This window comes from Lemur catta, chromosome 1, assembly GCF_020740605.2.
Source record: "Lemur catta isolate mLemCat1 chromosome 1, mLemCat1.pri, whole genome shotgun sequence".
Taxonomy (NCBI): Eukaryota; Metazoa; Chordata; class Mammalia; order Primates; family Lemuridae; genus Lemur; species Lemur catta.
Genome location: NC_059128.1, coordinates 67,370,136 through 67,397,481, shown reverse-complemented (window position 1 = coordinate 67,397,481; position 27,346 = coordinate 67,370,136). Strand labels below are relative to the sequence as shown.

Genomic DNA, 27,346 nt, shown 5'->3' with positions numbered 1-27,346 from the left:
CCTCTATTTAATGTCAATCTTCATGTTGCATATCTCTTTCTGGCCTAATGCCAGGTTTTAACTAGAGTCAGACAACACCAAGAGAAATTCAATCATTCAATATTTGTAAGAGTTGTGACCCCAGAGGCTGGGAAGAATGTGGAAAGAATACAGAATAGAATGAATCCTTAAGCAGACTAATTATATCCAAACAAGTGGTGTAGGAACCCAGGTAGGAGTTTCTGACTTCCGTGTGTAGGCTGAAGAATTAGATGGAGTGTAACTTGAACCTACGGGTCATGGGCTGTAAAACTGGCCAATTCAGACAGTAATGATGCAGCACCCATAAAACAGGGCTCAGAGGGGCAGCCAGGGCCAGAGAACAGCTGCCCAAAAGACTGGGACAAAATCTCTAATAGGTATGCTCTCTGGGACACTGAGAACATGTTTCTAAAAAAGCAACCTGGGAAGGGGCTCTCCAGCCATTTGGGACAACATAATTCTTTCCTGGTGGGTAAGTATATTTTGATGTCCAGAAATTTTAGAATTAAGGATAGAAATATTTAAAAGAATAAAAAACATAGATAGCATTAAGATGTTTAAGGAATCTGTATTAGATCTGTAATTCTAATTTAAGATGTACATGAGTTGAAATGGAATTTTCCTTTAAAATCAGTTTTGGAACATTTAAGAAAACAGGAATTGAATCATCCTACTTATAAATTTTTAGGTTTATAAGGGTTTTTAGGCATTCAGGAATGTTTTGTTGGTTATCTCAGATGACCAAATTACTTTATAAGGATATGCAATATATTAAGTTTATAAAATATATATTTTAATGGCTAAAGAGTTTCATTAACTCTTTATAAATGGGACCAAATAATCAACAAATACAATCTTTTAAAGTGATTATTAGAATTTACTTCTTTGTAAAAGTTGAAGGAAGAACTGGGCTTCTGATTTGCAACTTTAATATAGGGAACATAAATTTTATTTATTTATTTATTTATTTTTTAAGAAACAGGGTCTTACTCTGTCACCCAGGCTGGAGTGCAGTGGCCTTATCATAGGTCACTGTTACCTTGAATTCCTGGGCTCAAGCAATTCTCCTGCCTCAGCTTCCTGAGTAGTTAGGACTACAGATGCATGCCACCATGTCCAGCTAATTTTTCTATTTTTTGTGGAGATGGGGTCTCACTATGTTGCCCAGGCTGGTCTCAAACTCCTGGCCTCAAGCGATTTTCTCACATTGGCCTCCCAAAGTACTGGGATTACAGGTGTGAGCCATTGCACCCAGCCTAGAACATAAATTTTAAAAGGCAAGTGGCCCTCTGAATATTCTTTGCTGAGCACAAAGAAACATTTTAAAAAACTCACATTGACAATGCAAGACTAGTCCATTTTCTGTGATATTTTCATCTACACTGCACAGTGGGCTTTGGTGATTATATTTTCTGGTGTTCACGTGTTTGTTGATTTTACTGAGCCTTTTAGAAGAGAGCGAGGCCATTGATGATGCAGTAGCCAAGGCTCAGGCTCAAGGGCATGCAGATGGCAGTGGTGCCACCAGAATTGAACCTGGACCTCTATCTCTCCTCAGCATTCCCCTCCCTCTGCGCTGTGCTGCCTCCAGTGAGTTATTCTTCTCACGTGGGGAGCGTCTCCCATTGCATTCTGGAAAAACTGAGAAAGGGGAGCATGGCTTCCCTGAGTGTGGTGGTGGGCAGGGGATTTCAGCAAAATATACTCCAAGAAAAAGTAAAACTCAGAGACTATACTAGGGTCTCCATCCTTACTAGGGACTTTTCCTCCTTGGCCAAACTCGGAGTTTTGAGATTACATTTTACCAAGTAAAGTGGCTTAAAAACAAAACAGAACAAAACAGATTAAGCAACCAGTTCCTTCAATAAATCAGAGCGCTTGCCTGCAAGTGTGTGTGTGTGTGTGTGTATAAACACACATGTGCTCATGGTGAGGAGGTGAAGTTATGTTAGTGGAACTAGGAGTGCTATATTCCACCAATTACAAATTCTTTGGGGTTCCAAACTTCTCATTTGAAGTGCAAATATCCTTTGGCAGAAATAAAACAAGATCACGTAACGATGGAATCAATCACTGTGGTGCTGGGTTTGGCTTGGGAGCACTTGGAGGCATGGCACAGCATATAGCAGGTTCCATACTGGGGGTCTATGAGTAGGTTAAACGTGGGCAGAGACTTGGAGGGAGACAATGAGCACAGAAAAAGAGATATCAAGGAACTGGAGACAAACTTTTACCCACCTGCTTGGCAATTCTAAAGATTGGCAGAAGTTGGTGACTACATGCTGTTATAATTCCCAGACTGCCTGTTCCAGGAGACTCTGATTCTGTTGGGAGTTTGCCAGTTGAGGGCTGGGGCCATGGTTAGATATAACTGGCACACGTTCTGTCTTAATGAATATTCATTTAACAAAATTTGTATTTGGAGCAAAGGACTGGGGCTAGGAAAATATACAGATCACAAATCTGGAAAGTTTATAAAACAATTTCTTTAAAAACTCTCATTATGCTTAAAATTTTTCAGTGAGGGAGAATTTCCTGCCTACAGAAACAGCTTGTCCCATTTTCAGGCAGCTCTAAATATTTAAAACTCCCTCACATAGAACCTAATCTTCTTCTACAATTCACTGATGCCCTACCACTTTGAGCCCTTCAGAATCAGTCCAATTCCTCTTCACAATCAACCTTTTTTTTTTTTTTCTGAGACAGAGTGTCGCTTTGTTGCCCGGGCTAGAGTGAGTGCCGTGGCATCAGCCTAGCTCACAGCAACCTCAAACTCCTGGGCTTAAGCGATCCTACTGCCTCAGCTTCCCAAGTAGCTGGGACTACAGGCATACGCCATCATGCCTGGCTAATTTTTTCTATATATATTTTAGTTGGCCAGATAATTTCTTTCTATTTTTAGTAAAGACGGGGTCTCGCTGTTGCTCAGGCTGGTCTTGAACTCCTGACCTCTAGTGATCCACCCACCTCGGCCTCCCAGAGTGCTAGGATTACAGGCGTGAGCCACCGCGCCCGGCCCACAATCAACCTTTTAAATATTTTAAGAGAGTTCCATGGTCTCTGCCCTCCAAATATTGCCTCATCTGGCAATAATGAAAGCTCTAAAATGGTTCCTATTGTGTGACCCAAGAATTCCCTTTTGTAAAATATACCAAATGGGAATAATTCAAAGTGGAAAGGAGTAAATATGTATAAATCTGTTTATACCTTTTCTTTGTATAGCAGAGAAAACTTAAAAAAATACAAATTCCCTGAAATTGAGAGTAACTAAATGAATGATGGACAACTATTGACACTTTAACTGAAGACAACATATGCAAAAATTATAGTCATGCATGGAAATGTATACGGGCAATGCTACATGAAGAAAACAGAACATAAAACTATATTTTCAAATGGGTTACAACTATATAAATGAGTTTCTGGATTTGTACATCAACAAAGTCCATAAGTGAATTTGGAGTCTTTCCAGAAGTCCCCCTCCAAACCATCCTTCCTCCAGACTCTCCCAGTACAATGAACCTACATCTGATCCATATGATGCTCCACATTTGTTTTAAATTCTGTCCTGGGTATCTTCCACTTGAAAATATCCTCTGATGCGGTGGTCCCCAACCCCTAGGCCATGGACCAGTACCAGACCAGCAGGAGAGGAGCAGTGAGCAAGCAGCGAAGCTTCATCTGCATTTACAGCTGGGCCCCATGGCTCACATCAGGGCCTGAGCTCTGCCTCCCGTCAGGTCACCAGCAGCATTAGATTCTTACAGGAGCGCAAACCCTACTGTAAACTGTACATGCCAGGGATCTGGGTTGCACGCTCCTTATGAGACTCTAATGCCTGATGGTCTGAGATGGAACTGAGGCAGTGATGCTAGCACTGGGGAGTGGCTGCAAATACAGATTACTATTAGCAGAAAGGTTTGACTGCACAATAAGTGTAACGTGCTTGAATCATCCTGAAATCATCCCCTCAACCTCCACCTGTGGAAAAACTATCTTCCATGAAACTTGTTCCTGGTGCTAAAAAGGTTGGGCACCACTACCACCATGGGTCCCAGCTGTAAACGCAGATGAAGCTTCGCTGCTTGCTCACTGCTCCTCTCCTGGTGGTCTGGTACTGGTCCATGGCCTAGGGGTTGGGGACCACAGCATCAGAGGATATTTTCAAGTGGAAGATACCCAGGACAGAATTTAAAACAAACGTGGACCATCATATGGATCAGATGTAGGTTCATTGTACTGGGAGAGTCTGGAGGAAGGATGGTTTGGAGGGGGACTTCTGGAAAGACTCCACATTCACTTATGGACTTTGTTGATGTACAAATCCAGAAACTCATTTATGACAAAATGGACAAAAATAAATAAATAATTTTTGAGGGCTGGGTCCAGGAAGACAGGAAAGCTGAGCAGCTGACCGAAAGCCTCCTCTCTCCTTACAGTCTTCACCTTAATTGACAATATCTTTTGGGACCTGGTCAGACACTAGTTAAGAAACAGCAGTGACAAAATAAACAAGATGCCTCATTTCATAAAGTTTATTTTTAAATTATATGTGATGGTAGGGGAGAGTCTATGATGAAAGACAGAAATTAAATATATACCTAATCAAACAGTGATAAATGTTGTGAAGAAAATAAAACCAGGTAACATCATTGGGAGAGATGATGAATAAGAGATCACTTTAGACAGGGTTGTCAGGGAAGACCTTTGAGACTGAATACTTTAGCTAAGATCTAAAGGATAAGAGCCAGCCACAGAATTGTGAAAAGAAGGCTGCAGGCAGAAGAAAAAGAGAGCAAAATGGTACTAAATTAAGAATAAGCGAGGCATGCTTAAAGAACTGAAAGCAGGTCACTGTGGCTGGAGGGTCACTAGAAACTTAGCATATCAGGATCTTGGTAAGAGAGGAGACTGGAGAGACAGGCAGAAAAGTAGTCATGATGCAAATGGGAAGCCATTAGAATGAATTGACAGATCCTACTTAGATTTTTCAAAGAGCATTCTGGCTATGGTGCAGAGAATGGCTTACCGATAGGGAAGAGTGAAGTGGGTAAACCAGTATGGAAACTAATGCATTACCACAGGCAAGTTGTTAGTGTTGTGGACTTTGATGATACCTAGTTCAGAGAGGACAAGTTGGAATATTACCAATCAAATAAAACCAAAACTGATGGGAAATCAAACTGCAAATAGAATTGACATATATTTATATTTTATGCAGATTTCTTGCCCTAAAATAACTAAGGTTTAGTGCACCACAACACCCACCCCCATTTCCTTGGAAGGCACAGCTAATAAGACCATGTTCTATCAAGTCTGTCCCTAAAATTCCCCTTTCTGGCCCCTCATTAATTCCCCCTTAACTTGAGGCAGAGCCCTAGACACTGCTTCCTCCAGGTGGATAAATAGTGAGCAGCTTAAAGCCCCAACCGTACATAGGATGGGGCTTACAGCTCTTGGTGTGTATAAACCAGGCAATAAACGTTACAGACACAGATGCTTCTTCGGCCTTCCCCCATGTTAGGATAATACTACTTTTATATAAGAACCACTCTGGAAATTTCTTGGGAATTATTTTAACTATTATTTACTCTAGAATAAGTCTAGAAAAAAAGCAGTTTTTCTGCTCTGATCCACAGGGACATATCTATCACTTTTAGAAACTCTTTCAGTGCTGGCTATTATAAAAACAAAGTTAACATTTTTTAATGTGATGGTTAGGTGGTAGAAAAGGTGATGTGGTATTCAAAGCTCTTCTTTTATGAACTTTGATAGCTTAGATGAAGCCCTGTAACTTACTAGTTGAGAGGGAAGGCTCTGGAGTCAGACAGCCTGAGTTCAAGTTCTGGTTTCTTCACTTACTGTATATCTTACAGCAAGTTTCTTAACTTCAATAAGCCAGAATTTCATCTGTAAAACAGGAGTTTGATAGCCCCAAAGCATCTTAAATCAGTGAAATCTGGTGAGAACTGTTTGTGAATGGAAGAGAGGGCTTCTAAGCCTGGTCTATTCTCAGTCTCTAATTTCTCCAATATAACCTTAGCCCTTCACATTCTCCACCAAAACACACATATCAACACACACTCCCTATTGTGTGCACACACTTTTAGGTTAAGAACCTACATTCTGGCCGGGCGCGGTGGCTCATGCCTATAATCCTAGCACTCTGGGAGGCCGAGGAGGGCGGATTGTTTGAGCTCAGGAGTTCGAGACCAGCCTGAGCAAGAGCGAGATCCCGTCTCTACTAAAAATAGAAAGAAAATTAGCTGGACAACTAAAAAATATACAGAAAAAATTAGCCAGGCATGGTGACGCATGCCTGTAGTCCCAGCTACTCGGGAGGCTGAGGCAGGAGGTTCGCTTGAGCCCAGGAGTTTGAGGTTGCTGTGAGCTAGGCTGACACCACGGCACTCTAGCCCTGGCAACAGAGTGAGACTCTGTCTCAAAAAAAAAAAAAAAAAATTAAAAAAAAAAAGGTTTAAGAACTTACATTCTTTGCAGAAAGTGGTATTTAACCATTGCAACCACATATGTCACTTACTTAAAATAAATTTTTGTAATTTAACACAGATTTTAAAACTCCAGGAAGAAAGCAGACCTGCGTCCCAGACCCTGTGTCCAAACTCCCTCACTCCACCAGCTAGCTCAGAAACTTTCAGTGGCTCCCCATTTTTCCATGGGAAAAAAAAGATCCACTCCTTTTTTCCAGGAGTTCATGGACCCGCAATAGCCAGCTTAATTTATATTCCACTACCTAATGGTAATGAATCTTGGAGTTCAGTGGAGCCTTGGACTCTACCAAGTGTCCTCCAAACAATTTGTTTGAGTATAAGGAATGTAAGATCTGATAAGGGAAAGGTCAGACTCTCTCAACACTGAGAATGCATGAACTGGGTTTAAGACAAATGAGCAGGTTCGTAAAACATCCTCTAAGAAAGTTTTCTAAGTGCTGGCTGCTATAACCTGCTACTGGGCAGTATTTACCGAGTGGACACAAGGGGGTAGCAAAATCTCACTCTCCTAGCTCCCGGGCACTAATTATAATGAAGCTGGAGAGCCTCGGCGACTCGAGTGTCCCTTAACCGGTTGTTAGAATGAGCTCCAACTCCAGTGTTCTAACTTTGCTGGGAAGATGGTCACTGGGGTTTGCTGCCCTAAATTCTGCTTTTGACGTTATGGAGCAGAGGGCTCTTCTCGCCTCTAAGAAGGAGGAACATTTTTTCTCTTCTCCTTTACCAGATCCAGCGGACCGAAGAAAAAGGTGGAATTTAGCGTCCTGAGGAGGTGAGAGAAGTGCAAGTCACTTTGGCGACGCTCCCGCCTACTCTTCCGCTGTTCCAACAACTGCCCAGAGGCGCCAGCCTCCCGGCCTCAAAGGAACTGCATCCAAGGCAGGACGTTTCCAAACGTCACCCCCCAACTGCAGAGGCGCATGCCTTTACGCCTCTCTCTGGAGACTATTTGGCTTTCCACTCTCCTTTAAAATGGCCACCCTTTGGAAGGGCCCACCGTGCTGCAAGGCTTCCCGGTGGGTGCCTGCTCGAGGCGGGCAAGTAGTCTCCCTGCCGTGCCTATGTCTTCCTTGGCCCCGTGGGAGACCCTCACCAGGCTTTCATTTCCCATCCAAACACGGTGGGGGATGCTCGGAGTTTGGAGAGGCAGAGAGAGGGAAGCTAGAACTTTCTTAACTAGCCTACCCCCTTTGTCTACTACTGCGTCTGATACCCATGCCCGTCGCCGTGAGCCCCAGCGTCCCTCGGAGGCTCTCCATCGCCACCCACAAAAAGGGAGGTTCTGGCATCCAGTATCCAATCTCTGCTCCAGCCAAAGAAGGAGAAAGCTAGGGGATGCGGAGGGGGAGGGCTACCTAGGAGAGGACTCCGAAACTCCACAAAGTGCACGCCCCTCAGGAGGATCCTGATCCCGGGACCCTGCCGCCCTCCACCACGACATCCACCCGCATCCCAAGACTTCGCGTCTCCCTAATTCCCCCACGCTCCCGCCTTCCCCAGGCAGCACAGAGGAGCCCATTGTCCGAGCCCAGAGGCTCGAGGCCCGAGGAGATGGGAGGGAAAGAAGGAGGGCGGGCAAGCCCCTGGGGGTTTGGGGGGTTAATTTCTCGGTCCTCCGCCCTACCCTAGGCGGATGTAGGGGCCTGAGGGTCTCTTCTGAACCCCAGGTCCTGCCAAAGTCTGGAAACTGAGAGGAGAGAAGAGGATCCCAGGCGAGTTAGAGACAGGAGGCTTCCAGCAGCGGGAAGACCCCAGTCCTAGGCAGGGGACCCCAAGGGGATTCACGTCCGCCCCAGCCTTTGGAGCGGCCCTTGCAGAGGCTGAACTGATGCCGCGGGGCAGAGAGGCGACGGCGGGAAGAGGGGCATTCTCAATGGGGCGGGCCTCCGAGGGTCAGAGTCGGGGCTACCCACTGGAGGGCGGGGCGGAGAAAGAAGAGGGTGAACCGGACGGATTGGCTGAGGACGTCGAGGGAGCAGAGGAGAGGCTCGGCGCGGGAGCGGGAGTCCCGACAAGGGGTCCCGCGCGGAGGCGGGGGCGGGCGCTGAAGGGCGGGGCGGGGAGGGGCGGCCGTCTCGGCCCTCCCTGGCGGGGCCCCGCGGCCTGGGAGCCGGAGCGGGCCGAGCCGCCACCGCGGCCGGAGCTGTCCCTTAGCCAGACCCGGCGAGACACGAGCGGCGGGAGGGAGGAGGTGGCGCGCCCCGCCCCGCCCGCCCGCCCGAGCGTCGGACGCGGCCCGGCGCCGAGCCATGGTGAGTCCAGCGTCGCAGCCCCTGAGGCCCCTCGGCCTCCGCGCAGCCCGCTCCGCGTCCCCAATCCCCAGCCCCGTGCCTCCTGCGACTGCCTTGGACTGTTCAGCGCTCCTGGGACTCTCCTCCCTCCCATCCCCCATTCTTCGATCTGTACGTCCGTCTGTCCCACTATCTGGTTCTGTCCCCACCGGGTATTGCCCTCACTCTTTCTTTCTTCCCCCTATTCTCCGCCTCCTCCCCCATTCTCTCTTTGGTCCCTAATGCACACACCTCCCATTCGTCCCCCGCCCTCCTCTGTCCTGACCTGTGCCTTCCTTTGCTGGCTCTTCCCTCCCCCTCCTGCTCCCAGTTTCTTACCCACGGGAGACCCCTGCGGGTTGGTCCAATAGTGGTTCTGGAAGGGGCTCGGCCTCGGGTCGTGAGAACTGACCCGACTGGAACCACCATTTTCCATCCCAGTCCCATCCCGGTGAGGCAGGCCCACCCATCCGGCCCTGGGGGACCGACCACAGCTGTGGCTGGGCTGAGGCCAGGGGTATGGCCAAAGAGGGAAATTCCCGCAGAGAAAAAGGGGCTGCCTCAGGATAGGGGACGAGGGGGGGAGTGTCACCGTACCAGGAGATGTGACGCTGCCAGAGCAGACCAGAGATTGGGGGGAAGTGCCCCAGAGCTCACGCTGCAGGGAACAGAAGCGCTGCCTCTGAGCACTCCTGCAGAAGGGAACGAGCATGGGCAGGAGCTCCCTGCAGAGGGTAGGGGACCCTGGCTGCAGCAACTCAGAGCACAGGAAACAGGACGATAGTGTTAAGGGGAAGCCCACACCAACAGGAATGAACACTGTCCTGGGAACTTTCACTCCGTAAGTACTCTCTAAAGACCCATTCCAAGAGTGGGCACCGCCTGGGAGAGCGCCCACTGTGAGGGGGTCACGGCCAAGGGGGCGCTCACTGCAGAGTGGAGGAAGGGGAGAGCCTTGCCAGGGGGCCTCACTGCAGGGAGTGGAGGAGGGGAAGGAGCACTACCGGGGCCGCTCCTCTATGGAGGGAAGGGCACCCCCTGGCAGGGAGGCTGGAGCAAGAAGAAAGAGGAACTGGGCCAGGGAGAGCTGACTCAGTCTCTCAGGTCTCCTCTTTGGTCCCGGCAGGCAGGAGGCCCCATCTCTGTGCTCCCGCCCGCCGCCTCCAGTCCCAGACCCCTCCTCCCCTCCTGCCGCTGCTGTTTCCTGTGGCTGAGACTCTCGCTCAGCCATGAGCTCACCGCCCCTAATGGGTTGCAGCTGCCTCGCTGCTGAAGCCCCAGCTCCCCTCCTCCCGGCCTTGGAGCTGACGGCCCACTCTGCCTCACCCCCGCCCTTCTCCACCTTCCCCCACCCACGCGCACAGCGCCCGCCGGCCCCGCCGGGTCCCGGGAACACTGGGGGTCTGTCTGTTCGCCCACACACCTTGGGGCCGGGTCTGTGTGCTGACGCACTGAATGTACGTCTCTGGAGTAGCTGCCTCAGCTTCGCAGACGGTCGGGACCAACCGGCAGCTCTGGCTGGAGGGACTCAGAGAAAAATATGCACTTTTGTCTTGGGGCAAACGCAGGGCGCGAGGGGGAGGGGCTGGTAGAAAACTAGGTAAAGGCTGCATTGAGCATCCCCCTCCTCATTTACAGCAAAGAAATCTAGTAAACGGAACTTCAAAGGCTATCTTGAAAGAAAAAAATTTGCAAAGGGATAGCCCAAGGGGTGGTTGTTTAGGGTGTGGGTTGGAGAAAGATGTCCCATTGATTCGCTTAGGGAGGCGGGTCTGGATGAAGCCAGGCTGAGTCTTTTGAGAGGTTAGCTCCTGCTCGAGGTTGGCAGAGAGAGGTCGCACTGGAATCAGAAAAGATTTCAACCCAGAATGCATACCATCAAGGCCTCCTCCTCCGTTCCTCACACGTTCCTTTTGTGACTTTTTCATCTTTCAGCTGCCTCCACCCAGTTCTTTGTAACCCAGTCCCATGTGTTCTAGGATGGGTGATTGCTTTAGATCCACTCTGGGGGATGGGAGAGGGGTGCTAGAAAGACCCAAGACAGTCACAGTCAGTCTTTCCACCCTCCTCCTTCCCATCAAACGACCATCTTTAGCATACAGTTCCAGGTGGTGGCACCTCCGCCTAAGATAGGGGTCTCTGGATGATGGGTCCTGTGAGAAGGGATTTGCAGGGTGGCTGTGTAGAGGAATCTCCTTTCTCTTAAGAAGGGCCTGTGCAATCACCCAAATTTGCAAACATCAGGAACAGTTCTGATCAAAGGCATTCTCACCAAACTCTCCCTGGATCTCCAAAGCTAAGGTCTTGGAGCTTGGAGTGTGGAGTGTACTGCTAGGCTTGTGCATTCTAACTGGCCCGGCTCCACTCCCATCTGGGCTGTCAACCAAGCACTTCCTGAGTGCCCACTTTTTGCACACATTGTATAACTGGGGCCCTGGAGGACACAGCCACCCCTAGACCAGTGCAGCCCCCAAGGAGCCATGCTTGGGTGATTCCCTAGTGTTCTATATCCTGGTCCTTCTCTCCCAGGAGCCTGAGCCAGTGGAGGACTGTGTACAGAGCACACTTGCCGCCCTGTACCCACCCTTTGAGGCCACGGCCCCCACCCTGTTGGGCCAGGTGTTCCAGGTGGTGGAGAGGACTTACCGGGAGGACGCACTGAGATACACGCTGGACTTCCTGGTACCAGCCAAGCACCTGCTTGCGAAGGTCCAGCAGGAAGCCTGTGTGAGTGGCCATGCATCCTTGTTCTACTTCCCCTAAGATGTATTGCCTCACTCTAAAGACTAGCCAGGTTGACTGATTCCTTCCCGCTACACCTAGAGATACAGCCTCCTCTAATACTGATCCCCCCAAAGGCACTTAAGCCTCATTTGCTGACCTCCCACAAACTTTGACCCTCATAGGTACTGACCACTCAGATACTAACACATATACATGCACACTCATCTTCCCCAAATATTGACCCCTAGAAACATTGACTCCCAAACAAAGACCTGACCCTCCAGACCCAATTCCAGACATTTTCTCCCCTTATATGAATTTCTCAAGACACTGACTCCCCCAGACATGACTCAACAGAGATCCTTTGCTTCTACGGATATAAAGACCTCCTAAGAGTCTTTGATTCTTTCAAGACAATGGCATCTGCTGACCACGTCTTTGTAACGATTCAGTTCTTACCCTCCCACACATGGAACTAGCTTCCTACCACCAGAAGACTGATCCATCCCAGTCCCTTCCTCTGTGCCATGTGAATACCCTAAAACCTCCCCCCTCTGCTCCCCTGGGATTATAAGCCCCAGGCATAAAGCCAGTCCTGCCTAGGGTGGGCCCATTCTAACTGACCTCTCCTGCTGATTTCTTCAGCAGAGGCTTGAGTGCAGACTCCCACCTCTCTCCCCAGGCCCAATACAGTGGATTCCTCTTCTTCCATGAGGGCTGGCCCCTCTGCCTGCATGAGCAGGTGGTGGTGCAGCTAGCAGCCCTACCCTGGCAGCTGCTGCGCCCGGGAGACTTCTACCTACAAGTGGTACCCTCAGCAGCCCAAGCACCCCGTCTGGCGCTCAAGTGTCTGGCCCCAGGGGGTGGGCGGGTACAGGAGCTTCCGGTGCCCAATGAGGCCTGTGCCTACCTATTCACACCTGAGTGGTTACAAGGGATCAACAAGGACCGGCCAACAGGCCGCCTCAGTACCTGCCTACTGTCTGCACCCTCTGGGATTCAGCGGCTGCCCTGGGCTGAACTCATCTGCCCACGATTTGTGCACAAAGAGGGCCTCATGGTTGGACATGGGCCAAGTACACTGCCCCCAGAACTGCCCTCTGGACCCCCAGGGCTTCCCAGCCCTCCGCTCCCTGAGGAGGCACTGGGCACCCGGAGTCCTGGGGATGGGCACAATGCCCCTGCTGAAGGACCTGAGGGCGAGTATGTGGAGCTGTTGGAGGTGACACTGCCCGTGAGGGGGGGCCCCACAGATGCTGAGGGCTCCTCGGGCCTCTCTAGGACCCGGACGGTACCCACCCGCAAGGGTGCTGGAGGGAAGGGCCGGCACCGGAGACACCGGGCCTGGATGCACCACAAGGGCCTGGGGCCTCGAGACCAGGATGGGACGCGCCCACCCGGTGAGGGGAGCAGCACCAGAGCCTCCCCTGGGTCTCCCCCAGAAGCTGAGACTCTCCCAGAGGCAGTTTTGGAGGTGTCTGAGTCCCCAACAGAGGCCACCAAGGAAGCCTCTGAATCTTGCCCCCTGAGGCCAGGGGAGGTTGGAGGAGGAGCGGGACAGGGGGCTGAAGGGCCACCTGGTACCCCTCGGAGAACAGGCAAAGGAAACAGGAGAAAGAAGAGAGCTGCAGGAAGAGGGGCTCTTAGCCGAGGAGGGGACAGTGCCCCAGTGAGCCCTGGAGACAAGGAAGAGACCAGCCACCAGGAAGCCCTTGTCAATCTGCCCTCACCAAATGAGCATGAGCTTCCAGAATGCAGCCTGCTTAAGGAGGAGCATGAAGGCTCTGGGAAGCCAGAAGGTGAACCACAGGAGGAGCTCAAATCAGCGGACGAGAAAGAGCCTCAGCCCCCAGAAGCCTGTGGGCCTACAGAAGAAAGGGCCAGCGAGAGAGAGCAAGAGGGGTGTGCAGCAGGTGAGATGACACCGAGGCCCATGGGGCAAGAGCCAGGGCAGGCTGGCCTGGGGGAGGGGGCTGGAGGAGAAGCAGAGGTTAGGATGGGAGCAGAAGAGCCAGGCCCATCCTCACTTTGGGTCCATAGCTCTGCCTGTGTCTGTTCAGGACACACAGGCCCAGAGGGGCTCCTATCTGACCCACCAACACCACCCCTGGAGACTACGCAGGAAGGAAGAGGGGACAGCATCCCAGAAGAGGCCCCTCCAGCCTCCATCTCTGATGACCCTGATGTAGCTTGGGACCTGATGGCATCTGGATTCCTCATCCTGACTGGTCAGTGGGCATCAGTGGGAGAAGGGAAAGGGGATCGGGGTTGCGGTGGGCTTGGGGAGGGAGATAGGGTGGGAGGGAGGTAGCCAAGGACTGCTCCCAGCCAGGACAGCCTGGCCATTTTGTGTCTTCAGGAGGGGTGGACCAGAGTGGGCGAGCTCTGCTGACCATTACCCCACCGTGTGCTCCTGAGGAGCCCCCACCCTCCCGAGACATGCTGAGCACTGCTCTTCATTACCTCCACTCACTACTCAGGTAACCGAGGCCCAGTGCTGGCACCCTGGACACTAACCTCCCACGTCATAAGGACCCTGACTTTCTGACCTCTAAGATACCTACTTCTTCAACCTTCAGATTTTCAAGTCATTGACCTCTGAGCTTACTGCCTCCTAACCTCCAGGATAATGTCTTCATTGATCCTGAAAATCAACACTGTTGACTTTCAATATCCTATGACATGACCTAGATTATCAGGACATTGGGTCACTCATTCAACAAATATTTATTGAGCACCAAGTACCTATTAGGTGCCATACTACAGGATGACATTGAATTTACACCATCCAGAACATAGAATTCTTAACTTTCCTGACCTTTATCCCTTGGCTTGAGGAAAAATAGGGCCATATAAGTATAGACACCCAATTGCCAGGTCACTGCCTCTTGGACACACATCCCAGACTTTGGCCTTTGCCCCTTGCTCCCCAAATGTACCAGAACTAACTTCTCCTGAAGACCGTTAACACTAAAACCAGACCCTGTATCTCTGTGCTGTCCTATCTGATGTCTCCTCAACACACATACACACACACTGCAGCCTCTTGGCTCTTCCTGCCCTGACAGGCCTGATCTACAGATATTGGGGCTGTCTGTCCTGCTGGACCTTCGCAAGTCACCCTCACTGCCTCCAGCACTCGTTCCTGTCCTGAGTCAACTTCAGGTAACCACCCCTTGAGATAGGCAGTTTCCCTAGATCCTAACTCTTCCTTACCGGCCATTCCAGGCCCACAGTTTAGGATTGTTCTTCTCTGCCCTCAGGACTCAGGAGACCCTCCCCTCATTCAGAGGCTGTTCATTCTCACTCATCATGACCTTCCAACTGAACTGTGTGGATTTCAGGTTTGAGCCCTTCACTCCCACCTAGTCCCCCATCAGTAGTGGAGACAGGAGAAGAGGCTGGCTGAAGCCCCAGGCTGGTCTCTGAATCCCTGGGTGCCCAGGCAGAAATCCCCTGCCCTCGCATGTCTACAGGGTGCTGAGTTGCTGTCAGAGAATGATCTAAAAAGAGTGGCCAAGCCAGAGGAGCTGCAGTGGGACTTAGGAGGTCACAGGGACCCCTCTCCCAGCCACTGGGTAGAGATACACCAGGTAAGCTTCCCCTCTACCACCAAGGACACTAGGAGCTAGGAATGACCCAGCTGAGGATGTTCTAGGAAAGAGGGCAGATCCAAGACACACCATGGGGTTGCGAAAAAGTGGTTTCCATTCCATTCAATTCAACAAGTATTTATGGCTCACAGATCACGAGCAAAATATTGTGCATTGTGCCATGGGCTACTGGGGAGATGGGAGGAATATGTTAAATAAATTCTTAATGTGACGGTAAGTATATGACTTTTGGTGGAAGATAAGTCATGAAACTAGAGAAGAGTATAAGATAGTGTCGTTGGGTTTCTGGAAAGCGCTGAGAACAGCACTGAGGCTGGTTCTTGTTCCATGTCACCTTGGACAAGTTATTTTACCTCACTTCCGGAGATGGTACCCTTTCTGTACTTTCTCCTTGCACCAACATCCAGGCCTCAGGATCCTCGTCAGCAAAGTGCAGCAATTGTGATATGATCTCTAAACGCGGTTTCAGCACTTATCTTCCATGATTCTATGAACTTAAGTTCTGTGCATATTCAAGAAGAGAGGAATAAACATTGATCTGAGCTGAGCATAAAAGGGGTCTGTATTGTAGTCTCTAAACTTCCCCTTTAGTATCAAAGGGGAAGTAGATCTGAATAGGCAGAGAGGAGGGTTGACAGGGTAAAGCCCCAGCCCAAAGGGAAAGGAGGCTCACAGTTACCAAGCTGTACAATGTGCCAGACCCATGCTAGATGCTGAGCTGGCACCATCTCTTTAAAACTCACAAAATCTTGTCTTATCCTGACTTTACAGTTGAGGAAACAGAGGTTCAGGAAGGTTTCTGAACCTGCCCTATGTCACACGATTAGTAAGCAACAAACTCAGGAACTGAACTCAACATTGCCTCCATAAAAGTCTCCAAGGTGGTCTCACCCCCTCCCTTGTCCTAAATTCTGACCCTCAACTCCAACCCTGCATGTGGGTTTCAGGAAGTGGTAAGGCTATGCCGCCTGTGCCGAGGTGTGCTGGGCTCTGTTCAGCAGGCCATCAAGGAGCTGGAAGGAGCAGCGGAGCCAGAGGGAGAGGTATGAAGTGAGATGGGACAATAGCAGATGGAGGATGGGATAGGGATGGGGCCAGGGTGGGGACTTCCTGGTGGAACCCCAACCGCTCCCTATCCCCAGGAGGCAGAGGGAATGCCTGAGCCCCTGCAGAAGGTGCTGGCAGATCCCCGGCTGACGGCACTGCAGAGGGATGGGGGAGCAATCCTGATGAAGCTGCGCTCTACTCACAGCAGCAAGTACGAAGGATGGGTGTGCGGGGGCAGGTGGAAGTGGGAGGTGGAGTCACAGCCTGTGGCTGCCAACAAACCTTAGCTGCCAGATCATTCTTAACTATGCATGTATCTGAGCAACATATGCTTGTACTCTTACTGTCTCACAACCCTCACAACATCTCTGTGTGCTAGTTACCATTACAAATGAGGATGTGGAGGGTCAGAAATGTTAAATGTCTTGGCTAAGGTCAGTCAGTAAGGAGTTAGGATTCAAATCAAGGCAGTCAGAGTCTAGCCCATTGTCTGACCCATGATGCTATGCCACCTGTCATGTTTGCATCCCTTGGAGGGATGCAAGGACAGAACTGAGAGGCTTGACAGAGGCAGTGGTTCATTCTGCAACCCCCTTCCCCAGGCTGGAGGGCCCAGGCCCAGCTACACTATATCAGGAGGTGGACGAGGCCATTCACCAGCTTGTGCGCCTCTCCAACCTGCACGTGCAGCAGCAGGAGCAGCGGCAGCGCCTGCGCCGACTCCAGCAGGTGAGCCAGGACCCCTGAGCCCTCCTTCCTCAGCCTGGGAGCTGGCTTCCAGCGCTTACTTGCCACTGATACTTACAGTTGATGGTGTTCTGGCCTGGCATGGCCTAATGCCCCGCCCTCTCTCCTCACCTCCCCTGGAGGTTGGTCGTGGTCAGTGCGAGAGTCAACAAGAGGATGGGAACATCTCAGCACCAGCAAAGAAAATAAGCCAGGTCTCCCCCTCCCCACTGTTTATGCTTGATCAAGGATCCTTACAGACTGTGAGAGGTGCTTGGGCGCTCTAGGGGATTCTGGAAAGAGCTGATTGACTCTGGAGTGCCTACCTCCTTAGCTTAAAAATAATAAATGTTGATACCCACTCTTTAGCTACACTGCCACACGTGCTCCCTTACCTCCTTATGCAATGTCATCCCTCAAACCTGAGGCTGGAACGGTCCTACCTCTCCCCACCTTGGAAGCAGAGGGCACTGGAAGCCCCTAAGAGGACCCATAGGCCTCCTTGTGGGGAAGACTCAGGAATAAGGCTGGCTTCTCTCAACCTTGATTCTTCTCTCCTGGGGTTAAGAGCCCCATAAGGATTTGTTCTCCACCCTACCATGTAGGGTAGAGGGCTTTGAAATCTGATTGTTCCTCCTTAGCCAGGCATGGTGAGGGAACACCTCATGGACCCATATGTGTGCATCAGGGAAGGGTCATCGCAGAGTCAATGCTACAGGGGAGCCAGGACTTTCTGGTTCCTCTACCCCAATATCCAAAGGGTTTCACCCGCTACTGTTTGTTGGCTTGCTGGCTTATTAGCTGTTTTCCCCTCTGCTTAAAAACAGGATTTGCAGTGTAAAGTGCTCAGCCTGAGTTCCAGCTCTGCTATGTGTAAAATGTTGGACAAGTCAGGGAGCTCCTCTGAATTCACAAGTCCTCATTGTAGAATGGGGATAATAATAATTAACTCACAAGGCAGTTAGGGAGATCGAGTGAATTCAGCAATCCTCATTTGAATGGCACCGGCTATTAGAAACTGTCTCAGACTCCTCGTCCTCGGGCTATTCCACCCCAGCTTCCAGCCTTCAGAGAATAAAATTACCATCCCTTTTTGGTCAAATACCTCAGATCCAGCCTGAGAGCTCCTATGGCCCCATAATAGGCAACTAGAGCTGGACACACACACACACACACACACACACGTGCACACGCACACGCACACACACATACACAGGTGTCCACCTTCTGGGCTGTCACTCCAGGCCTGGTTCCTGGGACCTCTGCCCACCAGTTGCCAGGGCTTGGTGAAGGCCCTCAGTGGTCTAAGTGACCCTCATCCTGCCTTTGGTTCACAGCAGCTTTATCTATTTCGTCCTCAGGCATAGCCCTGGACCCCTAACCCACCTCCATCATTGCCAGACTAGCTTCCCCCTCGTGTCGCACTTTGCTAAAGATTTCTTACCCAGTTTCTCACTTGACCCCTGTGGAAACTATTAGCACACACTGTTATCATTCCTGTGCAGATGAGATGCAGTAGTTCACCCAAGGATTGAGGTGGTGCCTTTTCTCTCCATGGCACCCTCCTCTCCCACCCCATCTGCCTCAGGTGTTGCAGTGGCTCTCAGGCCCAGGGGAGGAACAGCTGGCAAGCTTTGCTGTGCCTGGGGACACCCTGTCTGCCCTGCAGGAGACAGAGCTGCGATTCCGGGCTTTCAGCGCTGAGGTCCAGGTGAGAAGGGAAGAAGGGCAGGCAGGAGAAGACGTGCAGGGAGGCTGGGGGAAACTACCCGGGACTGAGGGCCAGGTCTCAGCACAGCCTTCCTGCTCCAGGAGCGTCTGGCCCAGGCACAGGAGGCCCTGGCTCTGGAGGAGGATGCTGCCTCCCAGAAGGTTCTGGATATCTTTGAACAGCGGCTGGAGCAGGTTGAGAGTGGCCTCCATCGGGCCCTGCGGCTACAGCGCTTCTTCCAGCAGGTACGTGCAGAGCCTCTTCCTTCTGTGCCCCCCATTTTCATTTCTTTCCGTCCTTTCTGCCCGGAGAAGTTAATCAGGTTAAAAGCAGGAACTCAGAGCCCGTCTCCTTGATTTTAACTCTTAGCTCTGCCACCTGCTTGCTGAATGACCTGGGACAAGGTGTACTAAACTTGAATGTGCTTTCATAGACCTGCTTCACAGAACTGCTGAAGGGATTACATGAGGCAATATATAAAAGCACTTAGTACAGGGCCTGTCACTTACAAACTCTGTTTAAGTATTAGCTATTCTTTTACCTGGGCTACTCCATCTCCACACCAACTCTGAGTGACATAGTTAGGCAGTGATGCTGGAATACTGAGAGAACGAAGAGGGTGATGGGCATTGGAAAGCCATGAGCACGAAGACAAGAGCTGCGGTTGGGTGGCATTTGGGAGTAGCACGGGTCCTCACCCTTTCTCTCCCATCCCCAACCCATTTGGCTTTGTAGGCACACGAGTGGGTGGATGAGGGCTTTGCGCGGCTGGCAGGAGCTGGGCCCGGTCGGGAGGCCGTGCTGGCGGCACTAGCCCTGCGGCGGGCCCCGGAGCCCAGCGCCGGCACCTTCCAGGAGATGCGGGCCCTGGCCCTGGACCTGGGCAGCCCAGCAGCCCTGCGAGAATGGGGCCGCTGCCGGGCCCGCTGCCAGGAGCTGGAGAGGAGGATTCAGCAGCAGCTGGGAGAGGAAGCGAGTCCCCGGGGCCACAGGCGACGACGGGCAGACAGTACCAGCAGTGGAGGGGCCCAACGGGGCCCCCATAGTCCCTCACCCAGCCTCAGTTCCCTGCTGCTCCCCAGCAGCCCCGGGCCACGGGCAGCCCCATCCCATTGCTCCTTGGCCCCATGTGGAGAGGACTGTGAGGAGGAGGGCCCTGAGCTGGCTCCTGAAGCAGAGGGCAGGCCCCCAAGGGCGGTGCTGATCCGAGGCCTGGAGGTCACCAGTACCGAGGTGGTAGACAGGACGTGCTCACCACGGGAACACGTGCTGCTGGGCCGGGCCGGGGTTCCAGACGGACCCTGGGGAGTAGGCACCCCCCGGATGGAGCGCAAGCGAAGCATCAGGTGAGACCTCAGCCCAGTTGGGGGAGGCAGATCCAGCTGCTCAGCAGGAGAAGCATATGATGCTGTTGGGGATAGTGGCTCCCTCCCATGCCCCAGGTGACACCTCCTTTGCCACTCTTGTACCTGTAGCGCCCAGCAGCGTCTGGTGTCTGAGCTGATTGCCTGTGAGCAGGAGTATGTGGCCACTTTGAGTGAGCCAGTGCCACCCCCGGGGCCTGAGCTGACTCCTGAACTTCGTGGCACCTGGGCTGCTGCTCTGAGTGCCAGGGAGAGGCTTCGCAGCTTCCACCGGACACACTTTCTACGGGAGCTTCAAGGCTGCGCAGCTCACCCCCTGCGCATTGGGGCCTGCTTCCTTCGCCACGTGAGTGATCCTCTAAAACTGCGGTCCTCAACCCCCCCCCCCCCCCCCCCCCCGGGGCCGAGGCACCATACCCATCCATGGCCTGTTAGGAAACGGGCCTCACATCATTGCCTGAGCTCCGCACCACACCCACACCCACCACAACACCCCACCTCCCACCTCCGGAAAAATTTTCTTCCATGAAACCAGTCCCTGGTGCCAAAAAGGTTGGGGACCACTGCTCTAAAACTTCTTCCAAGTCCTCTCTCCCTTCCCATGTGCCGGCCTCATCCATCTGTCCCTCCTTCTCAGTATCCACTGCCACCTACCCCACTGCGTGGTCCATGACTCTGGGGCCCAGCCCCATTCTGTAGGCCCCTCTGCCTCTACTCAGCCTCTGTGTCCCTGCTTGAGGACTTTACTCTCTCCACAGGGAGCCCTTCATTCCCTAGCAGGCTGAGTGCTCCCTGGTGACCTGTCCCTCCTCTGAGGTGCAGTGAAGATGGGGAGGGGGAAAGGGAGAGGTTTGTCTGCTGAGACCTCACCGGGGATACCTTCTCTCTCCCCTCCTGGTTCAGGGAGACCAGTTCAGCCTTTACGCCCAGTATGTGAAGCACCGACACAAACTGGAGAGTGGTCTGGCTGTGCTCAGCCCCCCAACCAAGGTAATCTTTTCTCCAACCCCCATGAGAAGAGAAGAGGGGCCAGGAAGACCTAAAAACCCACCCAACCTCAAAATCCCTCAGGAAAAAAAAGCTTTCCTGGACGTTCTCAGGAACGTGACCTACTAATAATCTCCCAGGATTGCGCGCCAGACTGGGAGCCAGGTGAAGCTGGGTTCTTATCCAGTCCACCTGGGGGACCTTGGGCAAGACTCTTGATTTCTCTGGGCCTCTATTTCTACATCTGGTAAATGGGGGCAATATTCACTCTATCTAACTCACAAGGAAGCTCTGAGGATAAAAAGAGCTCACATCAAAAGATGTGCAAGTGACTTCAAAAGTTAAAAGCCAGAGAGTATAAGGGATTATTATTTAGATACCTCTTCCATTTCCCTTCAAGATATAGAGGACAATTATGTCTCCTGCAGGTCGCCTACCTGCTTTTCTCCCAGGGAGGTTTTTCTGCTTTACTTTGGGAATACCTGGGCTTCATCTACATCCAAAAGCCTAAAGTACCACCCACCTCCCCCACCAACCCAAGAGCTTGGCCCTCAGAGGTTCCAGCCCCTCCCCTCATCTCTGTCTCCTCCCCAACCTAGGGCTCCCTGGAGGCTGGCCCTTACCTGCCTCGGGCCCTGCAGCAGCCCCTGGAGCAGCTGGCTCGGTATGGGCGGCTCCTGGAGGAGCTCCTAAGGGAAGCTGGGCCTGAGCTGAGTTCCGAGCGCCAGGCCCTCGGGGCTGCTGTGCAGCTGCTCCGGGAGCAAGAGGTGCATGGGAGAGACCTGCTGGCCGTGGAGGCGGTTCGTGGCTGTGAGGTGAGGCCGTGGCTCTAGTCACTCCCGATCAAACTGCTTAGCCCTGTGCCCTCAGAAGCAGTGTGGGCTGGTGATAAGAGAACCAGACTCCAGGTCAGAGGGCCCCAGGCTCTAATTTCTAATCATCTGGGTGGCCTTGGTTGAGTCACTGAACTTCACTGAGCCCCAGTTTCCTCATATGCAAATAAAGAAGCTATGTCCTGTCAACATCCCATGTTCTGATATCTGCCTTGTGCTCTCTCCTATTCCTTTCCTAATTCTTATCTTTCCCTACCTACCCTGCACTTCCTCCTGCATCTTAACATCCAAAACATACCTTATTCTCTACCTAGTCTTTTTCCAGCCCTGAGGCTCCAGAATAGGTTAGAATCCTGTATCCTTCTATAGAGTAGACCTATTTCCCCTCCAGTTCTTTGCTGATTCTCTTCCTGGGTCATCAACACTCAAAGGCTTCCCCATGGGAGGCTATAAACCCTGCTGTGCAATGCACCTTCCCGTCTTCACAGGCACCTAGTGCAGCTAGACCAGGTGTGCTGTGCATAGTGACCAGTGGCTGGATTCCAGGCTGAGGCTTCCTTGATTTCCTGACTCTGCCTGAGAACCAGTGCATTAGGCCTCTTGCCCTATAAATCTATTTTTACTCCCCATAAAATAAGCACAAAGGGCCCTTGGGCCAACCACCTTTCCTTTTCCTTTTCTCAGATAGATCTGAAGGAACAGGGACAGCTCTTGCATCGGGACCCCTTCACTGTCATCTGTGGCCGAAAGAAGTGCCTTCGTCATGTCTTTCTCTTTGAGCATCTCCTCCTGTTCAGCAAGCTCAAGGGCCCTGAGGGGGGGCCAGAGACTTTCGTCTACAAGCAGGCCTTTAAGGTACAATGCCCGAGGCCAGGCACGGTGGCTCACGCCTGTAATCCTAGCACTCTGGGAGGCCGAGGCGTGAGGATCGCTTGAAGTCAGGAGTTCGAGACCAGCCTGAGCAAGAGCGAGACCCCGTCTCTACTAAAAATAGAAAGAAATTATATGGACAACTAAAAATATGTACAGAAAAAATTAGCCAGGCATGGTGGCACACGCCTGTAGTCCCAGCTACTCAGGAGGCTGAGGCAGAAGGATCACTTAAGCTCAGGAGTTTGAGGTTGCTGTGAGCTAGGCTGACGCCATGACACTCTAGCCCCGGCAACAGATCAAGACTCTGTCTCAAAAAAAAAAAAAAAAAAAGGACAATCCCCGGAGTGGCAAGGAGGGCACGCAGTCATGCTGTTCTCGAGAACTCAAGATGTTCCAGAAATTCAACCCCCAACCCACGTTCAGAATCTGTATCATCTAGAATAGGCTTTGGCCTGTAATCAACCATCAAGTTAGGGTCTTAGGGAATGTAAAAAATCCCTGTCACTGGTCTCCCTCATGGGGTTTTCCTTATCAGTCATGCGGGAGACTTATAAGGCATTCTAAGCCAAAATGGAAGGGGACCTTTCCCACTAAGGACACATGTACCTTTTGAGTTAGGGGTGGTTACTGGGGCATGAGGAGAAAGGACACTGTATGGAGCTGACTTTGACTGAACCAAAGAACCTAAGAAGGCCCTTTAGGGAAACAGCCTTGGCATTCAGATAGATAAATGTTTGTAGCAACCTATGGTCCTGGATCAGGCAGTGTGGAATGGATTCTAAGGGTTTCTAGACTTTGTCCCCCTACACTAGTTCCAGCTCTTCAGAGGGGGAGTATAGCATGGAGAAAAAGGCCTAGGTTTGGAATAACATAGATACTGGCTCACGTTCTGGCTCTAATAAGCTATCCTAAGCCCTTGGGCAAGTTGCTTCATGTCTTTGGGCCTCATTTCCCCATCTATAAATTATGGTTGTTATGAAGACTAAATGTAGAGCACTTTGCTCATGTTGGCTGTTGAACAAATGTTTACTGAACATCTTCCAGATGCCAGGCTAAGCATAGAGCTTGCCCATATGTAGCTTGCCCACCTCGCCAGGACTCACTCCATCTTCACCCACTCCCCCTGTTCTTCCTCAGACTGCTGACATGGGGCTGACAGAAAACATCGGGGACAGTGGACTGTGCTTTGAGCTGTGGTTTCGGCGACGGCGTGCACGAGAGGCATACACTCTGCAGGCAGCCTCACCAGAGATCAAACTCAAGTGGACGAGTTCCATTGCCCAGCTGCTGTGGAGACAGGCAGCCCACAACAAGGGTACTGGGCAGAGCTAAGGGAGGGTGTGCTTGCAATCAGGGTTACAGCAGGAAGTTTTCTGGAGAGCATGGAGACTGCTTGGGAAAATAGGGTATAGGATAAAGAAGGAATGACTTGTAAGAACATTCAAGATCTGGCTTGAGAGAGATTGCTGAGATATAAGTGAGCCTAACATGTTCCAAAGGGAAAGAGAAAACTAGCAAATTTCAGGGAGGAAAGAGCAATGGCTGGGTGAAAGAAGACAAGAAACTGCCCACTGGACTTGGGTTTTTGAACTGGTGCCTCTCACTTGCTGTGTGACCTGGACTCGTTGTTTATTGGTTGGTTTGGTTTTCGTTTTTGTTTTTTTGCTGGGTTTTGCTTTGTTTTAATTCTCTGAGTCTCATTCCACTCACTGAAAAATTAAACAGTAATATCTTCATCTTAGTGTGATAGGGAGGATTAAGTAAGGTGATTTATATGTGGGAGGACTTTGTAAACTGTAAAGGTATATAAAAATGTGAGTTTTGCCCTGAATGCCCAAGACACAAAGAAGTGAGTAGTGGAAGCGAAGTCAGGCAGCTGGGATGCACAATGGGCAGGATGCAACATAGTTGCCTGAGGAGGAAGTCAAACCACCATCGCCATCCATGTTGTGGCAGAGGACAGGAAGAATAACAAGAGATACCAGAGGAATGAGAGTTGGGAAGGAGCAGAAAGAAGAGCTAACCATGATTGTTAGGGCTGGAGCAGAGGGCAGGAAGAAGCTGGTAACAGGGTCTCTGTTCCCTAGAGCTCCGAGTGCAGCAGATGGTCTCCATGGGCATTGGGAACAAACCCTTCCTGGACATCAAAGCCCTTGGGGAGCGGACTCTGAGTGCCTTGCTCACTGGAAGAGGTGAGAGCCAGAGTGCTGGGGGGTGGCCCCCAGAAGTCAAGACCTTGACAATGAGGATACAATGGGGAGGTGTGGTGGAAAGTCAGAAAGGGTAATGAGTGGGCATCTCTTCCTAAAATCTGTGGGACTGTCTGGGCGGCCCTCTGTGAGACTGAGGGTTGTCCCAAGGAGCCATGAGGGCTTTCCCACACCAGCACCCCACCACCCCACTCCCCACTCTCTGCAGCCGCCCGCACCCGGGCCTCCGTGGCCGTGTCATCCTTTGAGCATGCCGGCCCCTCCCTTCCCGGCCTCTCGCCGGGAGCCTGCTCCCTGCCTGCCCGCGTCGAGGAGGAGGCCTGGGATCTGGACGTCAAGCAAATTTCCCTGGGTGAGGCACCTCTCTAGGGGTGGCTCCCAACAGCTGGGTCATCATGGTGATGTTCAGGCTGCTTGCTGCTGAGCAATTCCTTTTTCTAGCCAAGTAGCCCAGTTGCCATGACAATTATGTACAGCTTCCCCATTGCTTAAAGAGCCTTCCATCTGGTTGCTAGGGTGATGCTTACAACAGCCTGTTGCTAAGAAGCACTTCCTCTGTACCTCTCTCTCTAGCTCTCCTTGGGTTTCTATGGAAACTGCCTCAGCTTCCTGTTGTACCCTCCTGGTTCACCACGGCAATCCTTATAGTTTCCTGTCGCTTCTTCCCTGGTTGCTCTAATGATGCTGCTGACAATTTCCTGCCTCTTGGTAGGGGGGTTCTCTTGGAACTGGATTGCTATGGTGACTCACAGCTTCCTGTTGCTATGGAGCTTTTTCTTCCTTGACGGAGCAGCTTGGTTGCTTAAGGTAATCTGGAGGGGTTCTATACCCTGCTCTCACCCTAGCTTCCCCTTCAGCCCCAGAAACACTTGACTCTTCTGGAGATGTGTCCCCAGGACCAAGAAACAGCCCCAGCCTGCAACCCCCCCACCCTGGGAGCAGCACTCCCACCCTGGCCAGTGGAGGGATCTTAGGGCTATCCCGGCAGGTAAGTCCCTGCAATAAGGCTGGGAATGGGGTGATGTCTTCAGCTACTTTCCGGGAAGGCTTTTCTGATCATTCAAACCATTGGGCTGAGGGAAGCAGCAGGAGGAAACAGTGATCTTGTGCTCCCAGCTGAGGCTACAGATTGAATTTATTGTCCAGACTAACTTCTCTCCCCCAGGACTGGCTGAGAGGCCTAAAGGTCAGAGGTGAAAAGGAATTTTTAATAAAGAGCATAGTGGATGAAAAAGGGAGAATGCCAATGGCCTGATTTGGACTTGGGTTAAAATAGCAAAATTCAGGAACTTTGGGGAGGAGAGAGAGATGAATTGACAGGCTTGGGGGGTCAGGAGAAGACAAAGAGAATATGACTATGTCCCTAAATTCACTGCAGCTTCTCTTTCTTCCCTCAGAGTCATGCCCGAGCTCTGAGTGACCCCACCACGCCTCTGTGACCTGGGTGAGTCCAACACTTTCCTTCTTGCATGTACCTTCCTTCCTCTCCCCAGATGCTTGGGAACCAGCTTCTTCCCTCTCCCAATCCATCTCCCTGTCCTCTCCTGCCTTTTAGAGAAGATCCAGAACTTGGCGGCAGGCCCTCCTCTCAGCATATTTTGGGCTGGGATGGAAGTAGGACATAATGGAGGACTGGGCAAGCACTGAATTTCTTCCCTCTGCTTCTTGGACATAGAGGAGGTCTAAGGACCAGAGCATCACTCTGCTACTGCTATCTCTAGTCTCCCCAGCTTGGTGCCTTCTCCTGCAGGAACCAGAGTGGCCACATTGCTTGCCTTCATACCCTGGAGGCAGGGAAATTATCTCTCTTCCAGTCCTTCCCCATCCTCAGCCATTGTATCCAGGACAGCACTCCCATGCTGGCCCTCCCCTGCCAGCCTGTGTTCTCTTCTTCTCACCCTACCAACTCTCCCTGAGAAGACTCATCTCTGCCAGGTCAACTGGAGTTCCTGGTGACTCCATTCTGGGGGTCACAGGAAATGGAGCTATGCAAACCATTATAGGAGGATGGGGTGGGGAATTGCAGACTTTATATATGTAATTACTGTTATTATATTACTATTATTATATTAAATGTACGTACTCACACTTTGCCTCCGAGGAGCTAGAGTAGTCCTCTAGATAAAGGTGATCCAAATAACTTGAGCACTTCCCCTCAACCAACCCTTAATTACAACACAGAAAATAGAACCAAGGCTAGAAGGTACCCTCCACCTCTTAGTGACCCAAAGCTGACTGTATGAGCCTGGGAGAATGTGGCTACCAGAGGCTCATTGCACTCTTTGAAGTTCCTCCGCCCACATGTGGTCCAGCAATTCTCAAAATGAGGCCCTCAGGCCACAATACATGAGAACCCCCAGACTACCCCTTAAATGGTAATTCCTGGGCCCCACCCAGAGCTACTGCATCAGAAGCCTAGGGGTAAAGCCCAAGATTCTGCATTTCTTATCTAAT

At 51.4% G+C, this 27,346-nt stretch overlaps 1 protein-coding gene and 2 long non-coding RNA genes across 4 annotated transcripts; all 3 read left to right on the top strand.

The window, feature by feature from the left end:
- The first annotated feature begins 341 nt into the window (after positions 1-341).
- Positions 342-8,569, top strand: LOC123621129. 2 transcript variants are annotated; one of them, XR_006729013.1, is made up of 3 exons: positions 342-493; positions 7,261-7,549; positions 8,201-8,569. It is a non-coding gene; the product is annotated as an uncharacterized LOC123621129 (long non-coding RNA). The 2 variants fall into 2 exon arrangements; XR_006729012.1 differs by lacking the exon at positions 8,201-8,569 and having other exon boundaries at positions 7,261-7,584.
- An 82-nt stretch (positions 8,570-8,651) lies between these two features.
- On the top strand, positions 8,652-26,980 carry ARHGEF40 (Rho guanine nucleotide exchange factor 40). Its single transcript, XM_045526925.1, has 24 exons — positions 8,652-8,785; positions 11,333-11,530; positions 12,210-13,440; positions 13,588-13,755; positions 13,887-14,007; positions 14,596-14,692; positions 14,791-14,871; positions 15,004-15,120; positions 16,089-16,184; positions 16,284-16,399; positions 16,791-16,917; positions 18,503-18,625; positions 18,727-18,870; positions 19,361-19,971; positions 20,101-20,335; positions 20,893-20,979; positions 21,576-21,791; positions 22,494-22,664; positions 23,820-23,997; positions 24,770-24,874; positions 25,101-25,244; positions 25,750-25,880; positions 26,290-26,336; positions 26,448-26,980. The coding sequence occupies exons 1-23, from the start codon at positions 8,783-8,785 to the stop codon at positions 26,329-26,331; spliced, it is 4,542 nt and encodes a 1,513-aa protein (XP_045382881.1). The 5' UTR covers positions 8,652-8,782; the 3' UTR covers positions 26,332-26,336; positions 26,448-26,980.
- On the top strand, positions 8,792-10,473 carry LOC123621139. Its single transcript, XR_006729014.1, has 2 exons — positions 8,792-9,644; positions 9,930-10,473. It is a non-coding gene; the product is annotated as an uncharacterized LOC123621139 (long non-coding RNA).
- Positions 26,981-27,346: the final 366 nt, after the last annotated feature.

Coding starts and splice junctions, on each gene's coding strand:
- ARHGEF40 (XM_045526925.1), top strand. Junction 19,972..20,100: donor GAGCGCAAGCGAAGCATCAG/GTGAGACCTCAG, acceptor TTGTACCTGTAG/CGCCCAGCAGCGTCTGGTGT. Junction 25,881..26,289: donor TCTTAGGGCTATCCCGGCAG/GTAAGTCCCTGC, acceptor TTCTTCCCTCAG/AGTCATGCCCGAGCTCTGAG.